Genomic DNA, 27,487 nt, shown 5'->3' on the forward strand with positions numbered 1-27,487 from the left:
AGGAAAGCATCTCTCTCTCATGTGGTTTGTAATGTGAAGCAACATCAAATTAGCAATAAATGTGCCTTCATAAAGATACACTGTTAGTAGTAGAGGTCGACCGATTAATCGGAATGGCTGATTAATTAGGGCCAATTTCAAGTTTTCATAACAATTGGTAATCGGCATTTTTGGACGCTGATTGTGGCCGACTACATTGCACTCTACAAGGAGACTGCGTGGCAGGCTGACCACCTGTTACGCGAGTGCAGCAAGGAGCCAAGGTAAGTTGCTAGCTAGCATTAAACTTATCATATAAAAAACAATCATTCTAAACATAATCACTAGTTAACTACACATAGTTGATGATATTACTAGTTTATCTAGCTTGTCCTGCGTTGCATATAATCAATGCGGTGCCTGTTAATTTATCATTGAATCACAGCCTACTTCGCCAAACGGGTGACGATTTAACAAAAAGCACTGTCGTTGCACCAATGTACCTAACCATAAACATCAATGCCTTTCTTAAAATCAATACACAAGCACATTTTTTTAAACCTGCATATTTATTTAATATTGCCTGCTAACGTGAATTTCTTTTAACTAGGGAAATTGTGTCACTTCTCTTGGGTTCTGTGCAAGCAGAGTCAGGGTATATGCAGCAGTTTGGGCCGCCTGGCTCGTTGCGAACTGTGTGAAGACCATTTCTTCCTAACAAAGACCGTAATTAATTTGCCAGAATTTTACATAATTATGACATAACATTGAAGGTTGTGCAATGTAACAGCAATATTTAGACTTAGGGTTGCCGCCCGTTAGATAAAATACGGAACAGTTCCATATTTCACTGAAAGAATAAACGTTTTGTTTTCGAAATGATAGTTTCCGGATTTGACCATATTAATGACCTAAGGCTCGTATTTCTGTGTGTTTGTTATATTCTAATTAAGTCTATGATTTGATAGAGCAGTCTGACTGAGCGGTGGTAGGCAGCAGCAGGCTCGTAAGCATTCATTCAAACAGCACTTTCCTGCGTTTGCCAACTCCTGAGATTAGGCTGACAATACTGAAGTGCCTATAAGAACATCCAATAGTCAAAGGTATTTGAAATACAAATGGTATAGAGAGAAATAGTCCTATAATACCTATAATAACTACAACCTAAAACTTCTTAACTGGGAATATTGAAGACTCATGTTAAAAGGAACCACCTGCTTTCATATGTTCTCATGTTCTGAGCAAGGAACTTAAACGTTAGCTTTATTACATGGCACATATTGCACTTTTACTTTCTTCTCCAACACTGTGTTTTTGCATTATTTAAACCAAATTGAACATGTTTCATTATTTATTTGACTAAATTGATTTTATTTATTTATTATATTAAGTTAAAATAAAAATGTTCATTCAGTATTGTTGTAATTGTCTTCATTACAAATATATATATATATAAAAAATAAAAAAAAATAACATTTTGCCGATTAATCGGCATCGGCCTTTTGGTCCCCCAATAATCGGCATCGGTATCGGCGTTGAAAAATCATAATCGGTCGACCTCTAGTTAGTAGATAGTAGTTATTTTACTCACATACAGACAAGTTTGATTACACCACACATACATTATTGCATGATTGAAAATGTACTTTGATGGTTATTATATCAATATTTGCGCATAACAGCATTCATTTCTACCAACATTTTTCACATAATTAATTTTACTGACACAAAAAGATCCCACCTCGTCTAATGTATTTTGTTTTGTCAACATTTGGAAATGTTACCGAAAAATGTTCTGTTTCCATCAGGCCTGTCATGGCATTTTTATTCAACATGTAGGCTACTATTTTTACGGCTGTCGTAGAGAGGGGACCAAAGCGCAGCGTGGTAAGTGTTCATTATATTTATTTAAACAATGAAAACACTAGAACAAAGAAACAAACCGAAAAGCCAAACAGTTCCGTCAGGTAACGAATACAAAACAGAAAATAACTACCCACAAAACACAGGTGGGAAAAGGCTGCATATTTAGTTAATATTGCCTGCTCAGAGACAACGATAGACAGCTGCCTCTGATTAGGAACCATACTCGGCCCAACACAAAGAAATACAAAACATAGAATGCCCACCCCACACCCTGACCTAACAACATAGAGAAATAAACCGTCTCTCTCAGGTCAAGGCGTGACAACTATACTCCCATAAAAAGGTTGGATGAAAACCTGGTTACAGACACGCAGTCTAATTAGCGATTTAAATATATTTTTCCGTCATTATTGCAAACATTGACTAATGTTTGCGCTCCATTTAGTTAGTCTGCCTTTTTGCAGTCAAGTAGTGTTCTTTTTTCAAGAACTACAATATGGCAGAAACTATAAAGATAGTCTACTGCATCACATAAAATGCTCAATAGTTTTTTCTCCAAAGTGTAGGAACTGCGTCCTGCTTGTGCAAATGCAATATCCGTTACAACAGACAGACAGAGAAATACAGTGCATTCGGAAAGTATTTACTTGGCTCATCGTGCTCTAGCGACTCCTTGTGGTGGGCCGGGCACCTGCAGGCTGACTTAGGTTGTCAGTTGAACAGTATTTTCTCCAACATATTGGTGCAGCTGGCTTCCGTGCTAATCGGGCAGATGTTAAGAAGCGGTTTGGCGGGACATGTTTCGGAGGACGCATGACTCGACCTTCACCTCTCCTGAGAGCTCGTTGGGCAGTTGCAGCGATGAGACAAGATTGTAATTGGATCGCAATTGGAAATTATGAAATTGGGGAGAAAAAAGGGGTAAAAAATAATTTTATAAAAATTATAGAAAATAAATGTATATTATTCAGATCCTTTGCTATGAGACTCAAAATTGAGCTCAGGTGCATCCTGTTTCCATTGAACATCCTTGAGATGTTTCTACAACTTGTTTGGAGTCCACCTGTGGTAAATTGCAATTTTCTACGATCATTTTGGCACTAATTTCAGAACCTTGATGTCATTTTTCAAAACTCTAGACACAAAACTCACAACCGATGATCAAAACTCTAACACTTTTTCCAATTGTTTGGATACAATACACATAAAGCTAAGATCATTTGTTCATTGAAGTAAAATCACCTGTTCAAAGTGACACAACTTAACCTAAAAGTATTACCATTTCAAAATGCAATTCACACATTACCTGACTGTCTATTCATTTCATTACAATGATCTAAGTATCAATTGATACAACTGCTCAAAATGATAAGTAACTGTTGCATTACTCTTAATGCAAAGTTTTATGGAAACTGACAAACAATATTCCATGTTTAGATCATTAAACTTTCAGTATAACGAGATCCATTGACACCAACTACCGTGAAACATGAACCAATTGGACTACATTATCTATGGATGTAATATTTCATCATCATTCTTTATCAGACGCTGTTTCTATGATCCCATAATCCACTTTTCCAGACCATGTTTTCAGATTTGACATTACTGTACACTCGTTGGCCACTTTATTAGGGACATCTATCTAGTACTGGGTAGGACCCCCTTTTGCCTCCACAACACCCTGAATTATTCAGGGTGTTGTACGTTAAGAGATGCCCTTCTGCACACCACTGTTTTAAATTACTGTTATTTGAGCATTTGTGGCCTTTCTGTTAGCTTGAATGAGTCTGGACATTCTCCTCTGACCTCTCTCATTAACAAAGTGTTTTGCCCACAGAACTGCCGCTCACTGGATGTGTTTTGCTTATCACACCATTCTCTATAAACTCTAGAGACTTTAGTGTGTAAAAAATCCCAGGAGGGCAGCTGTTTCTGAGATGCTGGAACCACCATGTGTGGCACCAACAATCATACCACGGTCAAAGTTGCTTAGATTACGCATCTTGCCCGTTCTAATGTTTGGTCGAACAACAACTAAAGCTCTCTACTCTACATACTCTACAGTTGAAGTCGGAAGTTTACATACACCTTAGCCAAGTACATTTAAACTCAGTTTCACAATTCCTGACATTTAATCCTAGTAAAAATTCCCTGTCTTAGGTCAGTTAGGATCACCACTTTATTTTAGGAATGTGAAATGTCAGAATAATGGTAGAGAGAATGATTTATTTCAGCTTTTATTTCTTTCATCACATTCCCGGTGGGTCAGAAGTTTACATACACTCAATTAGTATTTGGTAACATTGCCTTTAAATTGTTTAACTTGGGTCAAACGTCTCGGGTAGCCTTCCTCAAGTTTCCTACAATAAGTTGGGTGAATTTTGGCCCATTCCTCTTGACAGAGCTGGTGTAACTGAGTCAGGTTTGTGGGCCTCCTTGCTCGCACACACTTTTTCAGTTCTGCCCACAAATGTTCTATTGGATTGAGGTCAGGGCTTTGTGATGGCCACTCCAATACCTTGACTTTGTTGTCCTTAGCCATTTTGCCACAACTTTGGAAGTATGCTTGGTGTCATTGTCCATTTAGAAGACCCATTTGTGACCAAGCTTTAACTTCCTGACTGATGTCTTAAGATGTTGCTTCAATATATCCAAATCATTTTTCTACCTCATGATGCCATCTATTTTGTGAAGTGCACCAGTCCCTCCTGCAGCAAAGCACCCCCACAACATGATGCTGCCATCCCGTGCTTCACGGTTGGGATGGTGTTCTTCGGTTTGCAAGCTTCCCCCTTTTTCCTCCAAACATAACTATGGTCATTATGGGCCAAAAGTTCTATTTTTGTTACATCAGACCAGAGGACATTTCTCCAAAAAGTACTATCTTTGTCCGCATGTGCAGTGGCAAACCGTAGTCTGGCTTTTTTATGGTGGTTTTGGAGCAGTGGCTTCTTCCTTGCTGAGCGGCCTTTCAGGTTATGTCAATATAGGACTTGTTTATCTGTGGATATAGGTACTTTTGTACCTGTTTCCTCCAGCATCTTCACAAAGTCCTTTGCTGTTGTTCTGCGATTGATTTGCACTTTTCGCAAAAAAAATACATTCATCTCTAGGAGACAGAATGCGTCTCCTTCCTGAGTGGTATGACGGCTGCGTGTTCCCATGGTGTTTATACTTGCGTACTATTGTTTGTACAGATGGACGTGGTACCTTCAGGCGTTTGGAAATTGCTCCCAAGGATGAACCAGACTTGTGGAGGTCTACAATTTTTTTCTGAGGTCTTGGCTGATTTCTTTTGATTTTCCCATGATGTCAAGCAAAGAGGCACTGACCTTGAAGGTAGGCCTTGAAATACATCCACAGGTACACCTCCAATTGACTCAAATTATGTCAATTCGTCTATCAGAAACTTCTAAAGCCATGACATCATTTTCTGGAATTTTCCAAGCTGTTTAAATGCACGGTCAACTTAGTGTATGTAAACTTCTGACCCACTGGAATTGTGATACAGTGAATTATAAGTGAAATAATCTGTCTGTAAGCAATTGTTGGAAAAATTACTTGTGCCATGCACAAAGTATATGTCCTAACCGACTTGCCAAAACTATAGTTTGTTAACAAGTAATTTGTGGAGTTGTTGAAAAACTAGATTTAACCTCTCTGGCGCATGTGGGACGAATTCGTCCCACCTACGTAACAGCCACCTGAATTCAGTGGCGCGATTTTTGAATCGTTTGAAATACTATTACTTCAATTTCTCAAACATATGACTATTTTACAGCTATTTAAAGACAAGAATCTCCTTAATCTAACCACACTGTCCGATTTCAAAAAGGCTTTACAACGAAAGCAAAACATTAGATTATGTCAGGAGAGTGCCCAGCCAGAAATAATCAGACACCCATTTTTCAAGCTAGCATAGGATGTCACAAAAACCCAAACCACAGCTAAATGCAGCACTAACCTTTTATGATCTTCATCAGATGACACACCTAGGACATTATGTTATACAATACATGCATGTCTGTTCAATCAAGTTCATATTTATATCAAAAAACAGCTTTTTACATTAGCATGTGACGTTCAGAAAAAGCATACCCCCCGCAAACTTCCGGGGAATTTACTAACAGTTTGCTAATTTACTCACGATAAACGTTCACAAAAAGCATAACAATTATTTTAAGAATTATAGATACATTACTCCTCTATGCACTCGATATGTCCGATTTTAAAATAGCTTTTCGGATGAAGCACATTTTGCAATATTCTAAGTACATAGCCCAGCCATCACGGGCTAGCTATTTAGACACCCACGCAGTTCAGCCTTCACCAAAATCACATTTCCTATAAGAAAAATGTTCTTACCTTTCTTGTTCTTCGTCAGAATGCACTCCCAGGACTTCTTCTTCAATAACAAATGTAGGTTTGGTCCCAAATAATCCATCGTTATATCCAAACAGCGACGTTTTGTTCGTGAGTTCTAGACACTATCAGAATGCTACATCACGGTCACGAGCATGGCGCATGGCGTGACAAAAAATGTCTAAATATTCCATTACCGTACTTCGAAGCATGTCAACCGCTGTTTAAAACCAATTTTTATGCCATTTATATCGTAGAAAAGCGATAATATTCCGACCGGGAATCTGCAATGAGCCTAAACAGCCGAATGAAATTTCTCCACGGGGGCGAATCGTGCACGCGCCTCATTCAATGGTCCTCTGATCGGCCACTTACCAAAGGCGATAATCTGTTTCAGCCAGATGCCGCCTCGTCATCCTTTAGGTTTTTCCCGGGTTCTGAGAGCCTATTGGAGCCCAAGGAATTGTCACGTTACAGCTAAGATCCTTACTTTTCAATAAACAGATGCAAGACGCACGACTCCTTGTCAGACAGGCCACTTCCTGCATGAAACCTTGTCAGGTTTTTGCCTGCCATAGGAGTTCTGTTATACTCACAGACACCATTCAAACAGTTTTAGAAACTTTAGGGTGTTTTCTATCCAAACCTGAACAATAATATGCATATTCTAGCTTCTGAGTTGGTGTAGGAGGCAGTTAAAAATGGGCACATATTTTTTCCAAAATTCTCATTACTGCCCCCTAGCCCAAACAGGTTTTAATGACTCCAACCGAAGTGCATGTACATTTCTGACTTCAACTGTACATGTCTGAGGGAATCCACTGTTTAAAGTAAGCTAATTAGACTAGCCACTGAGCCTCTGCTATCCCAGCGACAGGCTGGTAGAATACCACACAAACAGACCTGTAAGCATTTATAATACTTATGTTACAGCCCCATAGAGAGCACCAGAGCAATGGTCCAGTCCTCCCCTCTTGGAGATGTTGTGAGCCTCGTTGGAGAACCTCATCAGTCATCCCTGGAACTCTATTCCAACGTTGAAGGCCAACAGAAAGTCCCGCCCACTAGGCTTTCTGTTATTGGGCAGTATGTCGCTGACCGCCAGTAGAGCGGGGAGGACTGCCCCCAACGGGTGAATGGCAGGGTGCCAGGCATCGTCAAAGTCCATGGAGTGGGCCTGGACAGGACAACCGACACACAACAGGCACACAGTAGTTATCTTGGACAACAGACATACAATGGAGACAGACAACGGAAAGACCACAGTTATTAGCAGACTCATTGCTTTAAAGATTCAAATGTTATGTTTATTACAAAACAAATGAAGACAGTAGGTGTACACAGTTGGTTTACCACGAGACAGTAAATAGTGACAAATACTTACAATTACATGCCTGTTGCTGGATGTTTTTTCTGTCTTTATGACCTGTCTGTCTGTTTCTCTGTCTGTCTCTGTCACTCTGCCTGCCTGTCTGTGTCTGTCTGTCTCTCTGTCTGTCTCTCTGTCTCTGTCTGTCTCTCTGTCTGTCTCTGTCTCTCTCTCTCTGTTTCTCTGTATTTCTCTATATGTATCTTTGTCTGTCTGTCTTTCTGTCTGTGGTAATAGGAGCCCCATAGTGTCCACATACAGTACCAGTCAAAAGTTTGGACACACCTACTCATTCAAGAAAAGAGCAGCCAACAAGTGCTCAGCATATGTGGGAACTCCTTCAAGACTTTTGGAAAAGCATTCCAGGTTAAGCTGGTTGAGAGAATGCCAACGGTGTTCCAAGCTGTCATCAAGGCAAAGGGTGGCTACTTTGAAGAATCTCAAATATAAAATATATTTTGATTTGTTTAACACTTTTTTGGTTACTACATGGTTCCATATGTGTTATTTCATAGTTTTGATGTCTTCATTATTTCTCTACAATTTAGAAAATAGTAAAAATAAAGAAAAACCCTTGAATGAGGAGGTGTGTCCAAACTCTTGACTGGTACTGCATGTCTACACTTATGTGTATGCAGATCTACTGGAGATGCATCTTCTCACAGCCACTCTGTTGAATAAAGGCAGCGAGGGTTGGGGAGAGTCTGGTTCCTCTGCGTCCGTACACAGAACTGATGTCATCCGGAGCGTACATATGTTGCAGGACAGAGGATGGAAAGTAGAGGGCGATAGAGAGACAGAACAGAGACAACATAACTGTTAAAACAACCTATTTTTCTCCTCTTCCCTACAACACTGTGTCCATATCACAATGTGTTTCCACACGTCTACACAGGAACTGTCACCATGGGGACTGTGAGTGACCAATCTTTACAGAGTACACTCTATTCCTCCATTCCTGTCCTGACTATTTAATGGATGACAGAGTTTCTGCCTCTAACAGTCATGTAGTATGTCAACTGTCTCTGTCTAACCTTAACCCTGGGTCCAGTTACCGTGTTTTGTCTGCAGGCTGTCTCTGCCTCTTACAGACTGTCACAGCACTCGACTGGATTCATAGAGTTGTCAGTCGGAGAAAAGCCCTTGCCTCGTTTCCTTGTGTCTTCTCCTTCCTCTGCACTGTTCTGACAACTTGGTAGATTGACATCACTACAAGCTATCTGCTTTCACATCAATTAGGGGTAGGGTGAAGGGAAGGAGACGAGAAGAAAAGGAAGCTGAAAGGTGCTGGTTCAAGTCCCAGGTGACACAAAAATGGGAATGGAACTGAACTAGCAGATGAAAAGCTGCTGGTCTCTGATCCCATATACCATCCCCTGGCGTTGGGCACTTGAGCACGGCACTTAACCCCTCACAATTGCTCTCCATCCAGGGGTGCTCTGTGCGGCTGACCCTGTGCCTCTCAATGGGTGTGCGTGTGTATATCTAGAGGTGTTAGGAAAGGCAGAAGACAAGTTTACGTTGTAACCAATGGACAATAAAGTATCTATTCTATTATCTCATTTGACAGTGTTGTAGGGCCAACTGGACGATGTGTGTGGTGCTGCCCAGTAGTCCCACTCCGATTGGAGTCCAGAACCATCCTCTTGCTGCGGTGGAGCAGGATGGGGGAATTTGGTAGGACTGGACACCCTGGATGAACTGTCCAAAACTGTCTGTCACACTGTCCTCTGAGCCTGGATGGTCTGTCACTGGAGGGAATGAGAAGAGGAGGGAATGGGAAGGAGGAGAGGAGGAGGAGGGGGAGAGGAGGGAGAGGGGTGAGGAGTGTTGAAGAGGACGAGGAGAGGGGAGAAGAAGGGAGACGAGGACAGGAGGAGACAGGAATGTTTAAAACCTCCTCAGTATGTTCTTAGCTCAGTTTACTCACGTCTGAACTGAGACGGAGAAACAGAGGAGAGGTAGACAACCAACACAGACAGCCTGTGTCAATGTAGGTCTATGTACAGTATACTGTAGACCTCAACAAGACAGCCTGTATGAATAGAACAGATCAGACCAATATTTACTAATGTCAAACATCAGCTTCCTCATATCCAAGCCAGAAAGAAACACTTAGCCAATGTGCTTGTGTCCAGTATGTATGTGTGTTTTGATATTGTGGTAAAGGAAAATCCTAACACAGGAAGGAGACAGCAGAGAGTACACAGTACATAGTAGAGTGCTGAGCTTAGCTTACTGTCCAAGGCAGACTGGTGGAGTCCTCTCAGCGTAGCAGACATGGGTCTGAAGGATCTCTGACAAACACACAAACAGACGGACAGCAGTACAGTATGTCAGTAAAACAGTCCTGAGGGAAGATCGAGAGAAAGAATGAAAACATAAAATAGCAAAACTATGAAATGTTCTTTATCGTACTCTACTTTTTCTTCAGTTTTAGGCCTAGCAGAATTCCTTACAGTTTGTTGGTCTCAGTAAAGAAAAATCACCTGGGGCAACTTTAGAGCAGGCTCAACTTGCCAGACTGCTCAGTTCACTTGCCCAGGCAGTAGGGCAACCCTTACAGTCCCTGCTACAACTAGGTTCCAAAGTTATACCTGGTTACCCTCAGGTGAAACAAATTGTCCAACCACTCAGGGACCTGAGGTGCCACCTCTGGCATATGTACCAGTTAATCATTGTGACGTATGAATTACGAGTGATAGTGTTATCACTACGTAAACATTTTATGTAGGTCTACTTGTTAAATTATTTTGTGACGTGGAGTAATATTCAAGTCCTGAGAGGTCAATAAGCTTATTTGACAGATCAATTAGTCTTACAGACAGACAGGCTTCTAACCTCACACACTGACTGTCAGTTGAAAGGAGAGAGACCCACATATATCAATATATCATGAATCATGAAGCAGTGAGAGGCAGGGAGGGGGAGGAAATTCCAAAACATGAACCTCTACTCCCATCACATGCTGGGATTTTCCCTCATCATCACCATCATCATCATCAGGAGGAAGGTATTTCCTTCTTGGGTAAGGTGTGATGTTATACTCCAGAGAGACAAAGATCCCTGATACAGGACAGAGAGGGACAGGAAGTCATTGGCTTCTTAGTTGCAGACGTTCCATTAATTTGGTGCCTTTTGAGATGTGTAACTTGGTGAAAAAAGCTTTTGATTTCACCTCATTTGAACATTCTGTCATAAAAAGCACATGTTCAACCTAAAATAACCTCTCAAGAGGTTAAATAAAAAATGTCTATAGTAACTGCCTATTAAGTGACAATTAAAGTAACAGGTTTGACTGTAACAGGGTTGACGATTTCACCTTAAATCGGCCATAAATCCCCTGGAAGCATGTTGTGTGCAACAGGGAGGGGCAATTGAATGCAAGTTTCACCAAAAAGAATGTAAATTGTTAAAACATGTCTAGCCTGTCTATCTATGGGTAACAGGGTTGACGTGTTATACTCGACCCACCCAGTATTCCACCACAAAACGGCCAAAAAGAGTAGATCCAGCCCACCTGCTTTTACACTATGATTTGACTAATAGATGTTCAATGTTTCTTTTGAAGTAAATATTTAAAAGGAATAGTTTCACCATATTAAAACAAGAGTTCAGTTCAGGTAACAGGGTTGATCTTAAAAAGAGGGCCAGGTTTATAAAAATAAATAAATAATGTATTTCACTAATCTTCAGAAATTACATTGTCAAAGCAACAAAAAGGTTTTACAATGATAGTGAACATTTTGAGAAATGTTGGTGTCAAGTGGGTTAAACTCTTCCTGTGCAGAGAGTCTATTCATATAAAAATATCACATTTATAGAATTTTCCATGTGGTCTTCATTAAAGGGCATGTCATCAAAATTCTTTCCATGACATAGACTGACCAGGTGAATCCAGGTGAAAGCTATGATCCCTTATTGATATCACCTGTACTGCAACGCTGCTGGGTTTTTCACACTCAGTGGTTTCCCTGTGTGTATCAAGAATGGTCCACCACCCAAAGGACATCCAGCCAACTTGACTCAACTGTGAAAAGCATTTTAGTCAACATGGGCCAGCATCACTGTGGAACGCTTACGACACCTTGTAGAGCCCATGCCCTGACAAATTGAGACTGCTCTAAGGGCAAAAGGGGGTGCAACTCAATATTAAGAAGGTGTTCCACACTGAGGTTGGAATAATACTGTGAAATTGTGAAAATTATGATAATGCCCTTTTAGTGTAAGAGCTGTTTGAAACCTGTTTTGGTGAGAAGGAGTTTTAACGGGATATAGTTTTGGCCTGCCTGTTGACATCACCAATCGATAAATTAGTTAATAGACAAATAAGAAAAAGAGTTCCAAACCTTTCTGCCAATAACACATTGTCATTTTCCCCCTTCCAACTCAGACCACTCCCATATAGTCCCAGCAACGTTTTTGCTTCAGAAATGGTTCTTTTCAAAGAAGCAAAAAAAGAATATCCAATATTTTAATTGAAAACAATCACAGTAAGGTATGTAATTGTTACCCAGAAATGATTTGATATTCAAATAAAAACAGCTGCATTGGACCTTTAAAATATCAAAGGGAAGCAAAAGGTACTAATTTCATGGAACAACCCAGGTAAGGTCTGATGTCACCTCTGGAGGGGTGAGGGGGTGAGGCCGGAACATCTGGAACTCCTCCCACTCTCAGGACATTCCTCCAAAACATATGTCAAGCAACGTCTTCTCTCTCTGTCCGATCATCTCGCCTTCTCTTTCTTTGTCTGAGCATCATCATCATTGTCCTCATCATCAGAAGGTAAATACTCCTTCTCTTTTAACTGCGTGCTGTATCCATCTCCTCTCCTCTCTGTGTTAATGCACTGTGTAGGCTAGTTTCAGGACAGCAGAATATTATATTCAAACATTCATGGCATGATTAGAAATAACTGGTATCTTATGTAAATATTTGTCATGAAAACATAGAGAATGTAAAGAGCAGCTTATGATACTGTGGAGAAGTTGTCTGAACAGTTAGAGGAGGCTAGTAGGGTTGTGATGGTAAGATAGTGATGGAGAGAAAGAGGTCTGATATTACTTACTAGAGTCAGCTGCTTGATAATAGACTTGTAAACACATATGTATGGAAGTCTAATAGATGTATGTGATAGACTATATATGATGATAGACAGGCTGACATATACAGGGTAACTAAGTGTGCTCTGCTCTGTCTCCTGTCACTGACTCAGCGAAAGAGGGAGAGAGAGAAGAAGGAGAGAGGAAGAAAATAAGATTGGCTAGGCAGCAGCCTATCTCTCTAGGCACCAGCCTCCTATTGCTCTAGGCATCAGCCTCCTATCTTTCTAGGCACCCGCCTCCTATCTCACTAGGCACCAGCCTCCTATATCTCTAGGCATCAGCCTCCTATCTCTCTAAGCATCAGCCTCCTATCTCTCTAGGCACCAGCCTCCTACTTCTCTAGGCACCAGCCGCCTATCTCTCTAGGCACCAGCCTCCTATCTCTCTAGGCACCAGCCTCATATCTCTCTAGGCACCAGCCTCCTACTTCTCTAGGCACCAGCCGCCTATCTCTCTAGGCACCAGCCTCCTATCTCTCTAGGCACCAGCCTCATATCTCTCTAGGCACCAGCCTCGTATCTCTCTAAGCACCAGCCTCCTATTTCTCTAGTCCCCAGCCTCCTATCTCTCTAGGCACCAGCCTCCTATCTCTCTAGGCACCAGCCTCCTATCTCTCTAGGTACCAGCCTCCTATCTCTCTAGGTACCAGCCTCATATCCCTCTAGGCATCAGCCTCATATCCCTCTAGGCATCAGCCTCCTATCTCTCTAGGCACCAGCATCCTATCTCTCTAGGGACCAGCCTCCTATCTCTCTAGGCACCAACCTCCTATCTCTCTAGGCACCAGCTTCCTATCTCTCTAGGCACCAACCTCCTATCTCTCTAGGCACTAGCCTCCTATCTCTCTAGGCATCATCCTCCTATCTCTCTAGGTACCAGCCTCCTATCTCTCTAGGCACCAGCCTCATATCCCTCTAGGCATCAGCCTCATATCCCTCTAGGCATCAGCCTCCTATCTCTCTAGGCACCAGCATCCTATCTCTCTAGGCACCAGCCTCCTATCTCTCTAGGTACCAGCCTCCTATCTCTATAGGCATCATCCTCCTATCTCTCTAGGTACCAGCCTCCTATCTCTATAGGCACCAGCCTCATATCCCTCTAGGCATCAGCCTCATATCCCTCTAGGCATCAGCCTCCTATCTCTCTAGGCACCAGCATCCTATCTCTCTAGGCACCAGCCTCCTATCTCTCTAGGCACCAACCTCCTATCTCTCTAGGCACCAGCTTCCTATCAATCTAGGCACCAGCCTCCTATCTCTCTAGGCACAGGCACCTGCCATGCACTGACGCCCTCCAGTCACACATTCTGTACTGTGGAATCTGTCTTTGTCACTGGGAGTGGGTGGATATGAGAATCAGCGTTTAGCTGGCGCTAAGCAGGACAGGGAGCAGAGAGGCACTGCTGGGCTCTCTGAGAGGGGTTACTGTGCTGAATAAGGTAGGGGAGGTGGGAGAGAGAGGGAGTGAGAGAGAGAAAGGCAGGGAGCGATGTGGTAATTCACAAATGTGTTTTGATTCAAAAAAGTGTAGGTTACTGTTTTACATATAGAGCGCTATGGGATCTTTATGTTCAGTGATAAATAACATGAAGTACTGAGGTGAATCTTAACCAGAGCCCTTTCTAGACAGTAAGCTCCAATACCACCTGTTTCAACTCATCTGACCCAGTCAACATAACATTTATCCTCCATGACTGGGCCAGTGACATCATCAACTCTGCAAATATTGTTGTTTATTGTCCAAAACACATTTATACTAGAAACACATTCATACTTTATTTCCATTCCACAGAATAAAGAAACAGGCAGGACAGGAATGAGCCAATATTGGGTTTAAATTTAGAGCAAGAGGAAGTCTTAGCCCTGGGTTGGAGGAGAGTGTTGACAGACAGACCAGCCAACCACACCAGTCTAGGGTTGCATCCCAAATGGCACCCAGCCTAGAGCCTTATAGTTAAACACTTCAACCCAGACTGATGCTGGAATAATATGCTACTGAATAGCTTGTATTTTCATCATTTATTTTCTCATTATCATTTTTTTCTTCGCTGTCCTCTCTCTCATGTTCAGATAATATTATTACTTTTGCTATTGTTTTACAGCTGTAGCTGAAACGACAGACGCCATGGCAACCTCGGATGGTTTTCCCGCCAGTTTCTATGGTGAGCCGGGGGTGTTGGGCATGTTATCCAATGGGATCAGTGCGTTCCTGGTTCTACTGCAGAACTTCAACACCGCTAGAACCGGAGTACCGGCGCAGGGGGTGGAAAACATTCTGGCAGGTACGCTAATCAATCCATCCATTCATCATGATCACTGTCTAACTCTACTCTCTGTTCTTGCTGTTGTGTTTCAGTTGGTTGTTCAGCATCAGTAACAGTGTTGTGTGTTTGTAGGTGGTTGTTCAACATCACTAACTGTGTTGTGTGCTTGCAGGTGTTCATCTGATTCTGATAGGTGGTGTGTGTCAGCTGATCGCCGGCCTCCTGTCGTTCCGCAAATACGACCACCTAAGCAGCACTGCCTTCATCGGCTACGCAGCGCTCTGGGGGAGCTATGGCGCCACACGCATCTTCCAGGGTGCCTCCCAACCAATCACAACCAACTTGGCCCTGTCACATGACCTGATGAGCAACATGACAATGCACACTTCCCTCATAACCAACCTATCTCTGTCAGCGGAACTCATCAACGGCACCTCGCGGAGAACTGATTGGCTGTTCTTCCTGCACATTCCCCAGACTGCCATTGCGGGATTGGTCCCATACATCCTCCTCTCCTTCCTATTGGCCTTCTGCTCGGCCACGGTAAACGTCATCATGCCCTTTGTGTTCGGCGCCATCTCGCTGACGCTGTTGTTCGAGGCCGTGGTATTAGGAGTGTCCTCCGCCTGGCCGCTGATTGTCTCCGGTATTCTAGAACTCCTCATCCTTCTTTTCGCCGTGTACGGCAGCGCAGCCCTGCTGGTGAAAGGCCTGGCACAGCGCTACATCTTGAAGGGGTTCGGCAACCCCCTGTTTAACGTGCTCCTACTGGGGACCAATCAAACTCCCAAGGCCAGCGCTCAGAGCCTGGGACAGGAGAAGAAGAAGAACACGAAGTACGCTGAACCTCAAGCGCTCTGCTTTTTTTGCGACACCGTGTCTCCATTCATCCTGTTGTTCTACTGCTTCGGCTACGTCACGTCCTTCTCCCTGGGGGCCGTGTGGGTGTCCATCATCTCTGCTGCTCAGCTCCTCTCCAGCTACTACGCTCACCTGCGGCATGATGGCTACCTGGCCATCAAGGCCGGGCTGCATGCCACCTACTGGCTGACCAAGGCGTGGGAGGAGTTTGTGTTGTCGCCCCTGATCGTGTCGGAGCCGAAGGTAGAGGTGGCTGCTGGGAGACAGGCAATGGTTGGTGATTGGTTCTTTGTGACGGCAGCGCTGCTCCTTTTAGTGGTTAGTCTCAGTAATGACGCCCTGGAGGTGGCCCACAATGCATTGTTCCTGCTGCTGTCCGTGTCCACGGTCCCCCAGATCCCCCTCCAGGGGTACTACATGTTCTTCGGGGTGTCCTGCTCCCTGTTTGCCGCCTCCTCGCTTTACGGGACATTCTGCCGCCTCATCAACTCCATTGCTGAGAAGATTCTGATCCCTGTGGGTCCTCAGCTCGTCTCCTCTGACCGCCTCCGCACCGTCCTGTGCTGCTGCTGTTCCCCGGGGAAACTCCAGGGGGCGCTGTCATCATCACCACCAACAATTCAGATCACTGACACCCTATTCTACCTGACCAACGGGGTGGCAGCTCTCTCGGCACTCCACTCGGCCTCGTCCAGTCAGAGCGGGGTGTTCCTGCGGCTGAGCGTTCCGTGGGTGCTGGTGTCAGGAGCGTTGGTACAGGGGTTGGTCAGCAGACTGCAGGTCAGGGGAGGACAGAGATTTGGATCTGTCATCCCATCCTTCTACATGGTTGTCTGGGCTACATGGACATGGTACCGCTTCGCAGGTACATGGTTGACTTGTGCTGCCTCCTAAATGATACCCTATTCCTTATAGAGGACTCTTGTAAAAAGTAATGCACTATATACAGTGAGGGAAAAAAGTATTTGATCCCCTGCTGATTTTGTACGTTTGCCCACTGACAAAGAAATGATCAGTCTATAATTTTAATGGTAGGTTTATTTGAACAGTGAGAGACAGAATAACAACAAAAAAATCCAGAAAACCGCATGTCAAAAATGTTATAAATTGATTTGCATTTTAATGAGGGAAATAAGTATTTGACCCCCTCTCAATCAGAAAGATTTCTGGCTCCCAGGTGTCTTTTAGATAGGTAATGAGCTGAGATTAGGAGCACACTCTTAAAGGGAGTGCTCCTAATCTCAGTTTGTTACCTGTATAAAAGACACCTGTCCACAGAAGCAATCAATCAATCAGATTCCAAACTCTCCACCATGGCCAAGACCAAAGAGCTCTCCAAGGATGTCAGGGACAAGATTGTAGACCTACACAAGGCTGGAATGGGCTAAAAGACCATCACCTAGCAGCTTGGTGAGAAGGTGACAACAGTTGGTGCGATTATTCGCAAATGGAAGAAACACAAAAGAACTGTCAATCTCCCTCGGCCTGGGGCTCCACGCAAGATCTCACCTCGTGGAGTTGCAATGATCATGAGAACGGTGAGGAATCAGCCCAGAACTACATGGGAGGACCTTGTCAACGATCTCAAGGCAGCTGGGACCATAGTCACCAAGAAAACAATTGGTAACACATTACACCGTAAAGGACTGAAATCCTGCAGCGCCCGCAAGGTCCCCCTGCTCAAGAAAGCACATATACATGCCCGTCTGAATGATTCAGAGGACAACTGGGTGAAAGTGTTGTGGTCAGATGAGACCAAAATGAAGCTCTTTGGCATCAACTCAACTCACCGTGTTTGGAGGAGGAGGAATGCTGCCTATGACCCCAAGAACACCATCCCCACCGTCAAACATGGAGGTGGAAACATTATGCTAAGGGGGTGTTTTTCTGCTAAGGGGACAGGATAACTTCACCGCATCAAAGGGACGATGGACGGGGCCATGTACCGTCAAATCTTGGGTGAGAACCTCCTTTCCTCAGCCAGGGAATTGAAAATGGGTCGTGGATGGGTATTCCAGCATGACAATGACCCAAAACACACGGCCAAGGCAACAAAGGAGTGGCTCAAGAAGAAGCACATTAAGGTCCTGGAGTGGCCTAGCCAGTCTCCAGACCTTAATCCCATAGAAAATCTGTGGAGGGAGCTGAAGGTTCGAATTGCTAAACGTCAGCCTCGAAACCATAATGACTTGGAAAAGATCTGCAAAGAAGAGTGGGACAAAATCCCTCCTGAGATGTGTGCAAACCTGGTGGCCAACTACAAGAAACGTCTGACCTCTGTGATTGCCAACAAGGGTTTTGCCACCAAGTACTAAGTCATGTTTTGCAGAGGGGTCAAATACTTATTTATCTCATTAAAATGCAAATCAATTCATAAGACATTTGACATGCGTTTTTCTGGATTTTGTGTTGTTGTTATTCTGTCTCTCACTGTTCAAATAAACCTACCATTAAAATTATAGATTGATAATTTCTTTGTCAGTGGGCAAAATCAGCAGGGGATCAAATACTTTTTTCCCCCACTCTAGGGAATAGGGTACCATTTGGGACATATCCTGAAGGATTAGATTAGAATACTTTATTATCCATTAGGTTTACGCAAAATGGAAATTTGGCTTTGGCGCTAACATACATATAGAATTTTACTCATTTCACACATTGACAGATCCTAACAGGAAGAATGTGCCTTTAAGTTTAGCCTAAATCATACAATACTGTCAAGAGGAGACTTGCAGGACAGTTAGTCAGTGTTACTGTTGTTGTTGTTCTCTCCATGCTCTGTCACCTGTTTAGTAACCAGTACTCTCTGTTCTATTCTCAGGCCTCATGCTACAGATCTCTCCAGCAGGGTCCTTAGGGTTCACAGCTGGAACCATCGCTTTCCTGGTCATCAACGCTTTCCTCATGCTCATCGGTCAGTCTCTTCATGAAATGACCAAAATCTACCTGTTCACCTGCTTCAACAGATAAAGAGAATGAAAAACGGTTGTGTTTGGCACCCTATTCCTTATGTAGCCCTATGGGCACTGGTCGCAAGTAGTGCTTCACCATAGTGCAGGGTTCATCAACTATATTCAGCCGAGGGCCAATTACAAATCATTTGTAGACTGCAAATGAACCACAAGAAGCCCGAACAGATATAACATTTGACTAAAACATAGTAATTTCAAACATTGCTTACATTTCTTCACAATCACATATATCTCTCTATTATGCGTGGGAATACCTTGGAACAGATTTCCAAAATTAAAATCAATTGGAGCTGATTTGCTGGTGTTTTTGCAGTCTTTTATATCCAACAATTGTTTTTACTCAGAAAAATGTATAGGCCAAATAAATGTGTCCGCGGGCCGCCGTTGGGGAAGCCTGATATAGGGCATAGGTGACCATTAGGGACACATGCAGTGTATTCATCCTGTATTGCTAACTTTCTCCATGTCTTCTCCCCTCTACCTCTCCATTTCTACATCTCTCCATATTTCCATGTGTCCACCCCCCAGCTGCGTATGGGAACCTGGTCCTCTTGTCTCTGACCACAGTCATGGAGGTGGTCCTGGTCTGTTTCCTCCTGTCCACCCTCCAACAGCTCCCCTACCAGCTGGAGAGTAAGGAACCTGCTTCTCACCTCACTACCCTTACGGTCTCAGACCTACTGCACAGTATCTCTACCATAGTGAACATGTACGCTTTCTGTTCAAAACATTGCATTATGTACACATTGTTTTGATACCTAGATGTCAGTTGAATGTCACTGTTCTAACATTGCTCTTGCGTTCTTCCTACAGTTGCCATGCTAGCTGTTTTCTCTATCATCTGTGTGTATGGAGCCCTGGCATCGCTGGTCAACTGTACCTTCTCTCAGAGACTGCTGCCCCTCGGCCCGCCACTGTTCAAGGTGAGAACAATACACTCCATTCCGTATTTCATTCTGTTCCATTCTATTCTATTCCATTCGGTTCCCGTTCCATTCCATTTATTTCTGTTCTGTTCCATTTCATTCCATACCATTCCGTCCTACTCCATTCTGTTACGCTCCATATCGTCTCTCTCTGTGTTGTGTCTCAGGATGTGAAGCAGCGGAAGGCGTTGTCGCCTGACTCGCCCTGTCCCGTAGCAGACTCCAGGCTGACTAGTGGACTCCTGAAAATCAACAGACTGCTAGACGACGGGGGGGTCTGTGGAATCCCCACCGACACTGTCTACGCCCTGGCTGCCTCTTGCAAGAACCCTCACGCCATCGAGAGCATCTACAACATCAAGGTAACACTCACATTATCAGTAACATACTGTCCTCATACTCTTAAACAAGCCAATGTTACTCCAGCAAGTAGGCTACTGGTCCTTTGAGCCTGATATGAACAATTGTCCTGGAACAATCCTAATTGTGAATTGTCTGTGAATTGTCATGCACTGGCTCACAAAATTTGGTTTTGGGATGAAACTTTGGATGAAACTGGATAACACCTGACCTTTGACCTCTAACCTCTCTTTGACCCCTTTTAGGACTGCCCAGCAGAGAAGCCAATCTGTATCTCCAGTGTAGAGCAGCTGGGCCAAGCCCCTTGACCCCTGACCTCTAACCCCTGACCTGTCTCTCTGACCCCTAACCAGGACCGCCCAGCAGAGAAGCCGATCTGTATCTGTATTTCCAGTGTGGAGCAGCTGGTGGCTGCCAAGCCCCCCTTCAGTCCTCTACTCTGGGAGTTCCTGAGGAACGTCTACCCTGGAGGAATCAGCTGCATCATCTGCAAGGGAGATTGGCTACTCAGACTGGGTCAGTACCATGGTGGTAAATTACCAGTGGAGGCTGCTGAGGGCAAGACGGCTCATAATAATATTTTGAATGGAGTGTAATAGATGGAATGGAGTGAATGGAATGGTGTCAAACATGTGGTTGATACCATTCCATTGACTCCATTCCAACCATTATAATGATGCGTTCTCCCCTCAGCAGCCTCCACTGCAAATTACAGTTTTGGGGGTATTTAGATATTATTTTATTTCTGCTGCACTGAGATAGGTTAACAGAAATTATTTGAATCACATGTTGACTTTTGGGGGTCTACCTAAACTAAAATAGTGTTTTTAATCGTTGTGTTCGCACCTGTGTCGGTCAAGTTTGGCTGAGATAATGGTCTACATGTGTTGTCCAGGTGTGGGTCCGGCCTACGACCTCGTGGGGACCAAGGACAGCATTATGATCCGAGTCCCTGACCACACCGTCACCGGACACCTGTGTGACATCACCGGCCCACTCGCCATCACCTCAGCCAATCCCAGCGGAGAACCCGACAGCACGCACCACGACATGGTCATCAGGTAACAGTCTAGCATAATACTCACCAGTACTCAAGCGTGTTGGCGCTTATTCATAAAACATTATAGTGGTAAATGATCACCATTTATAACATGTCATAAATGGTGCACAATGCAGCTCCAATGTAATAATTAGATACCAACATTTCCACAGCTATGCTGCCTTCATCAGGGTTTCATCAAATGATGACTATTTAACCTGGAGAGAACTATTTGATGTGATGCTGAGAGTGATGTCATTATTGAGGTATTTCTGCGTCCAGGAGTCTTGTTATAGACCGGTTTGATCTTTCCTGTCAGACTGGTTTGGTATCAGTCATCCTGCTGTGTAAATGTAGTTATGCTAATGTAACTGTGTTAGTCCTCGACTAGTTATGGGGTCATAATGTAGATGATGTTCTTTACTCTTGATGCTGTTCTGAATCTGTACCTGAACTTACTCTCAAACTGTCTTCCTAATACTGATAGTGACACTGTCTCCTCTATCTGTGTGTGTTTCAGTCGTCTGGGCCATAAGATCCAGGGTGTTTTGTGTGACGGGGATTCCAACGAGGTCGTAGCCTCCACAGTGGTCAACTGCCTCAAGATAGATGAAGGTATGATGTCACAGTGCAGTACAGAAGCCCACTACAATAAGTCATAACTAACCTCTTAGGCTGTCTGTTGTCCCATCTAGGGTTGCAACATTCCAATAACTTTCCCCAAATTCCCAGGTTTTCCAGATATCCTAGTTGGAAGATTCCTGGATTTCAGAAGGATTTAAGTAGGAATTTCCGAAATCCTCCAACCAGGAATTTAGTTAAAGTTACTGAGACTTTGCAACCATAGTCCCACCCAATGGTTCCTTGTGTGTCAATGATCACTTAGTCAGAATTGTTTCCTTCTCCCCCAGGTACGATTAGCATCGTGAGGGAGGGCTGTGTCCCGGCTATCAAAGTTCGACAGATCTTTGAGAGGGTGAAGAGCAGTATGCTATGAAGAGGACCTTCACACTCCATCCTCTCCTACATTCTCGCTTCCATCCACCTCTCCTTCCCACATTCCCTCCCTCCATCCTATGTTGACCAATGATGACGCTCAGATCAGATACTGGACCCACACATCTCAGGCCACCAGCCAATGAAGAGTGTTCTCTTAAAGATAACTGAAGATTAAATGTGAAGAGTGTAAAAACGCGGCATAATTGTTGTAATGTTGGGCTAACTAAATGCTAATCAATTCGTTGTGATGAGAGGACTGTAGTGAAAGCCAAATGCAATCTTTGCTGACCTTATTGTTATAACAAATGTTTTAATCAGGGAAATTACCTATGTATTCATTCAGTATATTTGTTGTAGTTTTAGAGGTACGATACAGATGTTGTGAATTCTAGATTGATGTTAGATTTTTGTTCTGTAATAAAGTGCAACCAGAAAACTCTAGGTTAGAAACACCATAATACCTTGATGTTGAATTAAGTCTAAAATAAACATTTATTAAGGACTATGTAGTGTGGATGAATGTGTGATGCTTCTGGGGAGAAATGAAGGATTATTTATTGTTATGGTGAGGTAAGATTTATGTGGGATTTAATGTATTGTTCCATATGGGAGATTTACACAGGCCAAACAGCATACATGCAACATTTAAATGACCCGATTTCTATCATTACATTTACATTTACATTTAAGTCATTTAGCAGACGCTCTTATCCAGAGCGACTTACAAATTGGTGCATTCACCTTATGATATCCAGTGGAACAACCACTTTACAATAGTAAATAAATCTAAATCTTTTGGGGGGGGGGGTTAGAAGGATTACTTTATCCTATCCCAGGTATTCCTTAAAGAGGTGGGGTTTCAGGTGTCTCCGGAAGGTGGTGATTGACTCCGCTGTCCTGGCGTCGTGAGGGAGCTTGTTCCACCATTGGGGTGCCAGAGTAGCGAACAGTTTTGACTGGGCTGAGCGGGAACTGTGCTTCCTCAGAGGTAGGGAGGCGAGCAGGCCAGAGATGGATGAACGCAGTGCCCTTGTTTGGGTGTAGGGCCTGATCAGAGCCTGAAGGTACGGAGGTGCCGTTCCCCTCACAGCTCCGTAGGCAAGCACCATGGACTTGTAGCGGATGCGAGCTTCAACTGGAAGCCAGTGGAGAGAGCGGAGGAGCGGGGTGACGTGAGAGAACTTGGGAAGGTTGAACACCAGACGGGCTGCGGCGTTCTGGATGAGTTGTAGGGGTTTAATGGCACAGGCAGGGAGCCCAGCCAACAGCGAGTTGCAGTAGTCCAGACGGGAGATGACAAGTGCCTGGACTAGGACCTGCGCCGCTTCCTGTGTGAGGCAGGGTCGTACTCTGCGAATGTTGTAGAGCATGAACCTACAGGATCGGGTCACCGCCTTGATGTTAGTGGAGAACGACAGGGTGTTGTCCAGGGTCACGCCAAGGTTCTTAGCACTCTGGGAGGAGGACACAAGGGAGTTGTCAACCGTGATGGTGAGATCATGGAACGGGCAGTCCTTCCCCGGGAGGAAGAGCAGCTCCGTCTTGCCGAGGTTCAGCTTGAGGTGGTGAGCCGTCATCCACACTGATATGTCTGCCAGACATGCAGAGATGCGATTCGCCACCTGGTTATCAGAAGGGGGAAAGGAGAAGATTAGTTGTGTGTCGTCTGCGTAGCAATGATAGGAGAGACCATGTGAGGATATGACCGAGCCAAGTGACTTGGTGTATAGTGAGAATAGGAGAGGGCCTAGAACAGAGCCCTGGGGGACACCAGTGGTGAGAGCACATGGTGCGGAGACAGATTCTCGCCACGCCACCTGGGAGGAGCGACCTGTCAGGTAGGACGCAATCCAAGCGTGGGCCGCGCCGGAGATGCCCAGCTCGGAGAGGGTGGAGAGGAGGATCTGATGGTTCACAGTATCAAAGGCAGCAGATAGGTCTAGAAGGATGAGAGCAGAGGAGAGAAAGTTAGCTTTGGCAGTGCGGAGAGCCTCCGTGACACAGAGAAGAGTAGTCTCAGTTAAATGCCCAGTCTTGAAACCTGACTGATTAGGATCAAGAAGGTCATTCTGAGAGAGATAGCAGGAGAGCTGGCCAAGGACGGCACGTTCAAGAGTTTTGGAGAGAAAAGAAAGAAGGGATACTGGTCTGTAGTTGTTGATATCGGAGGGATCGAGTGTAGGTTTTTTCAGAAGGGGTGCAACTCTCGCTCTCTTGAAGACGGAAGGGACGTAGCCAGCGGTCAAGGATGAGTTGATGAGCGAGGTGAGGTAGGGGAGAAGGTCTCCGGAAATGGTCTGGAGAAGAGAGGAGGGGATAGGGTCGAGTGGGCAGGTTGTTGGGCGGCCGGCCGTCACGAGACGCGAGATTTCATCTGGAGAGAGAGGGGAGAAAGAGGTCAAAGCACAGGGTAGGGCAGTGTGAGCAGGACCAGCGGTGTCGTTTGGCTTAGCAAACGAGGATCGGATGTCATCAGCCTTCTTTTCAAAATGGTTGACGAAGTCATCCGCAGAGAGAGAGGGGGGGGGGAGGGGGAGGAGGATTCAGGAGGGAGGAGAAGGTAGCAAAGAGCTTCCTAGGGTTAGAGGCAGATGCTTGGAATTTAGAGTGGTAGAAAGTGGCTTTAGCAGCAGAGACAGAAGAGGAAAATGTAGAGAGGAGGGCGTGGAAGGATGCCAGGTCCGCAGGGAGGCGAGTTTTCCTCCATTTCCGCTCGGCTGCCCGGAGCCCATTTCCGCTCGGCTGCCTCGGCTGCCCGGAGTTCATTTGTCCTGACAATGTGTTGCAATGGTTATATGTGTATATGTATGTTATTGTTTAAATCTATTTCATATTAAAACTCAACTAAACTAACATTTCCAGTTTCTTTTCTGTTTTCAATACCGTAACCAATATTTCTCATGTCTTAATAATGAATAAACAAGTGTCAATGATCAGCCTAAAACAAGATGTGTCCACCACAAGACCCAGCATATGAACAACAGATAAAAACCACATTAATGAATAGAACATTATTATAGGATCTCCATGTATAAAACAGGTCTGCAGAACTATGGAGTAGGGCTCTTTTGGGTCTAGTTTTAGAGGATGCTTTATATCCTGCTTTTAACCTTACAGCAGACACTGGGGAAATCCACTTCCTGCATAGTTGGTCAACTAGAAACCAATTCTAATTTGCAATGGAAGGAAATACAGCTAAGATAATAACATTTTCATTTAAAATGGTCTCCAATAGAAATGGGTCATTCAAGTAGAGATCTGAGGTGCATGCATTCATTTCGAGGTAAAACATGTAGGCTATAGAACGTTATATCCATCACCATTCAAAATGGCCTCCAAAAGAGCTGGGACATTCCAGTGGATCTCTGAGGTGGGGTTCTAGTAGCCTCTACCCAGGAGCTCTGCTTCACAAACACATGTGACCACCCTCCAGAAGCATCTTACCCAGTCGCGCCACGCAAAAGCTAGCTATTTGACAGCAGTAGGGACACTTCAGGCTGAGGAGTGAGTTTCATACATGCCCATCTGCTACAGAAGGATGTTATTCAAAATGCAATGTAGTTTCCCTGATATAAATACAGTACCAGTCAAAAGTTTGGACATGCCTACTCATTGCAGGGTTTTTCTTTATTTTGACTATTTTCTACATTGTATATTAATAGTGAAGACCTCACAACTATGAAATAACACATATGGAAACTTGTAGAAACCAAAAATGTGTTAAAGAAATGAGAATAGGAGTGACATTAAGGGTTGCCCTATTGCCTGGGGCAAGTGAACTGAGCAGTCACGCAAGTTGCAGTCACACAGAGGTTTCTCCATTGGGAAGGGGATTTTTTGCAAAGAATTCCAGTATCCTAAAACTGATATATCTGGTTCTTCCCCATTGTTTAAGTGAAGACAGACAATTTATGGCATTTATTGCAGTCGGGCAAGTTGAGCCTGCTACATGTGTGTGCTTTGTACAGTGTCTAGTAAAAGTCTACACGCCTAATGCACAGGTTCTACATGGCGATACCATTCCCAAGAGCCTCTTTCACCCCTCAGAAACTCTCTCACCCCTTTCTCAGCTCTCAGAACCTCTCTCACCCCTCTCTCACCACCACAGGATGCTGGTGGGAGGAGTTATAAGAGGATGGGATCGTTGTAATGGCTGGAATAGAATATGGAGCGTTATCAAACACATCAAGCATATGGAAACCACCTTTGACTCCATTCCATTCAAGCATTCCAGCCATTACAATGAGCCTCCTATAGCTCCCCTCACCAGCCTTCTCTGATCACCCCTCAGATGGAGACAAATTCCACTTAAACAGAGGCAGTGAGAATGATGAATTGATTGGGGAAAATGCCCAGGGCCAGGACCAACAAAGAACTGAAGATTAGCCTCCTTATCAACATGTTTTAAGTAAGTGAGAAACACAAAATAAGATAAAAGCAGTAAGGAAAGTGTTGTGAAGGTACACAGGAGAAGATGAGAAGGTTGATCTGGGGAAATATCCAGCAGGGCTAACAAAGGATGGATGTACTTCCTTGTAAGATGAATGACTGATAGTTACTGGCATCACTATTCATCAGTCTTCACTTGTATCATTCTTCTTCATCCATCCTCAGCATCCAGAATGCTCATCCAAATGATTTATGTAGGTTTTACTTGACGATACCATCAGCATCCAGTATGCTCACCCCTCATAACCTCTCACCCCTCAGAGCCTCTCTAATCCTTCTCTCACCCCTCAGAACCTCTCTCGCCCCTCAGAACCTCTCTCATCCCTCAGAGCCTTTGCTCACCCCTCAGAACCTCTCTGACCCCACTCTCACCCCTCAGAACCTCTCACCCCTCAGAGCCTCACTCACCCCTCAGAACTTCTCTCACCCCTCAGAGCCTCTCACCCCTCAGAACCCCTCTCACCCCTCTTTCACCTCTCAGAGCCTCTCTCACCCCGCTCTCACCCCTCAGAATCTCTCACCCCTCAGAGCCTCTCTCATCCCTCTCTCACCCCTCAGAACCTCTCGCCCCTCAGAGCCCCTCTCACCCCTCAGAACCTCTCACACCTCAGAGCATCTCCCTCATCCTTCTCTCACCCCTCAGAACCTCTCTCACCCCTCGGAACCTCTCTCACCCCTCAGAACCTCTCTCATCCCTCAGACTCTTTGTTCACCCCTCAGAGCCTCGCTCACTTGTCAGAAACTCTCTGACCCCTCTCTCACCCCTCAGAACCTCTGACCCCTCAGAGCCTCTCTCATCCATCTCTCACCCCTCAGAGCCTAGCTCCCTACTCAGAACCTCTCTTACCCATCAGAACCTCTCTCACCCCACATAGCCTCTCACCCCTCAGAGCCTCTCTCACCCCTCTTTCACCCCTCAGAGGCTTTCTCA

The 27,487-nt window shown here is 44.4% G+C and overlaps 1 protein-coding gene across 1 annotated transcript; it reads left to right on the top strand.

Moving 5' to 3' along the window:
• Positions 1–12,314: 12,314 nt before the first annotated feature.
• On the top strand, positions 12,315–22,594 carry si:ch211-153b23.3 (uncharacterized). The gene is made up of 11 exons (XM_029773580.1): positions 12,315–12,367; positions 14,789–14,968; positions 15,123–16,676; positions 18,633–18,725; positions 19,312–19,416; positions 19,597–19,706; positions 19,877–20,071; positions 20,423–20,585; positions 20,965–21,130; positions 21,629–21,723; positions 22,020–22,594. Exons 2-11 carry the CDS (start codon positions 14,812–14,814, stop codon positions 22,103–22,105), a joined length of 2,724 nt encoding a protein of 907 aa, XP_029629440.1. The 5' UTR covers positions 12,315–12,367; positions 14,789–14,811; the 3' UTR covers positions 22,106–22,594.
• The last annotated feature ends 4,893 nt before the right edge of the window (positions 22,595–27,487 follow it).

Source organism: Salmo trutta, chromosome 13 (assembly GCF_901001165.1).
Source record: "Salmo trutta chromosome 13, fSalTru1.1, whole genome shotgun sequence".
Taxonomy (NCBI): domain Eukaryota; kingdom Metazoa; phylum Chordata; class Actinopteri; order Salmoniformes; family Salmonidae; genus Salmo; species Salmo trutta.

Excerpts from the sequence above, each read along its gene's own strand:
- si:ch211-153b23.3 (XM_029773580.1), top strand. The coding sequence starts at position 14,812 with ATGGCAACCTCGGATGGTTTTCCCGCCAGTTTCTATGGTGAGCCGGGG. Across the intron at positions 14,969-15,122 it reads GGTGGAAAACATTCTGGCAG|GTGTTCATCTGATTCTGATA; the intron begins GTACGCTAATCA and ends GTGTGCTTGCAG. Across the intron at positions 21,131-21,628 it reads CACCACGACATGGTCATCAG|TCGTCTGGGCCATAAGATCC; the intron begins GTAACAGTCTAG and ends TGTGTGTTTCAG.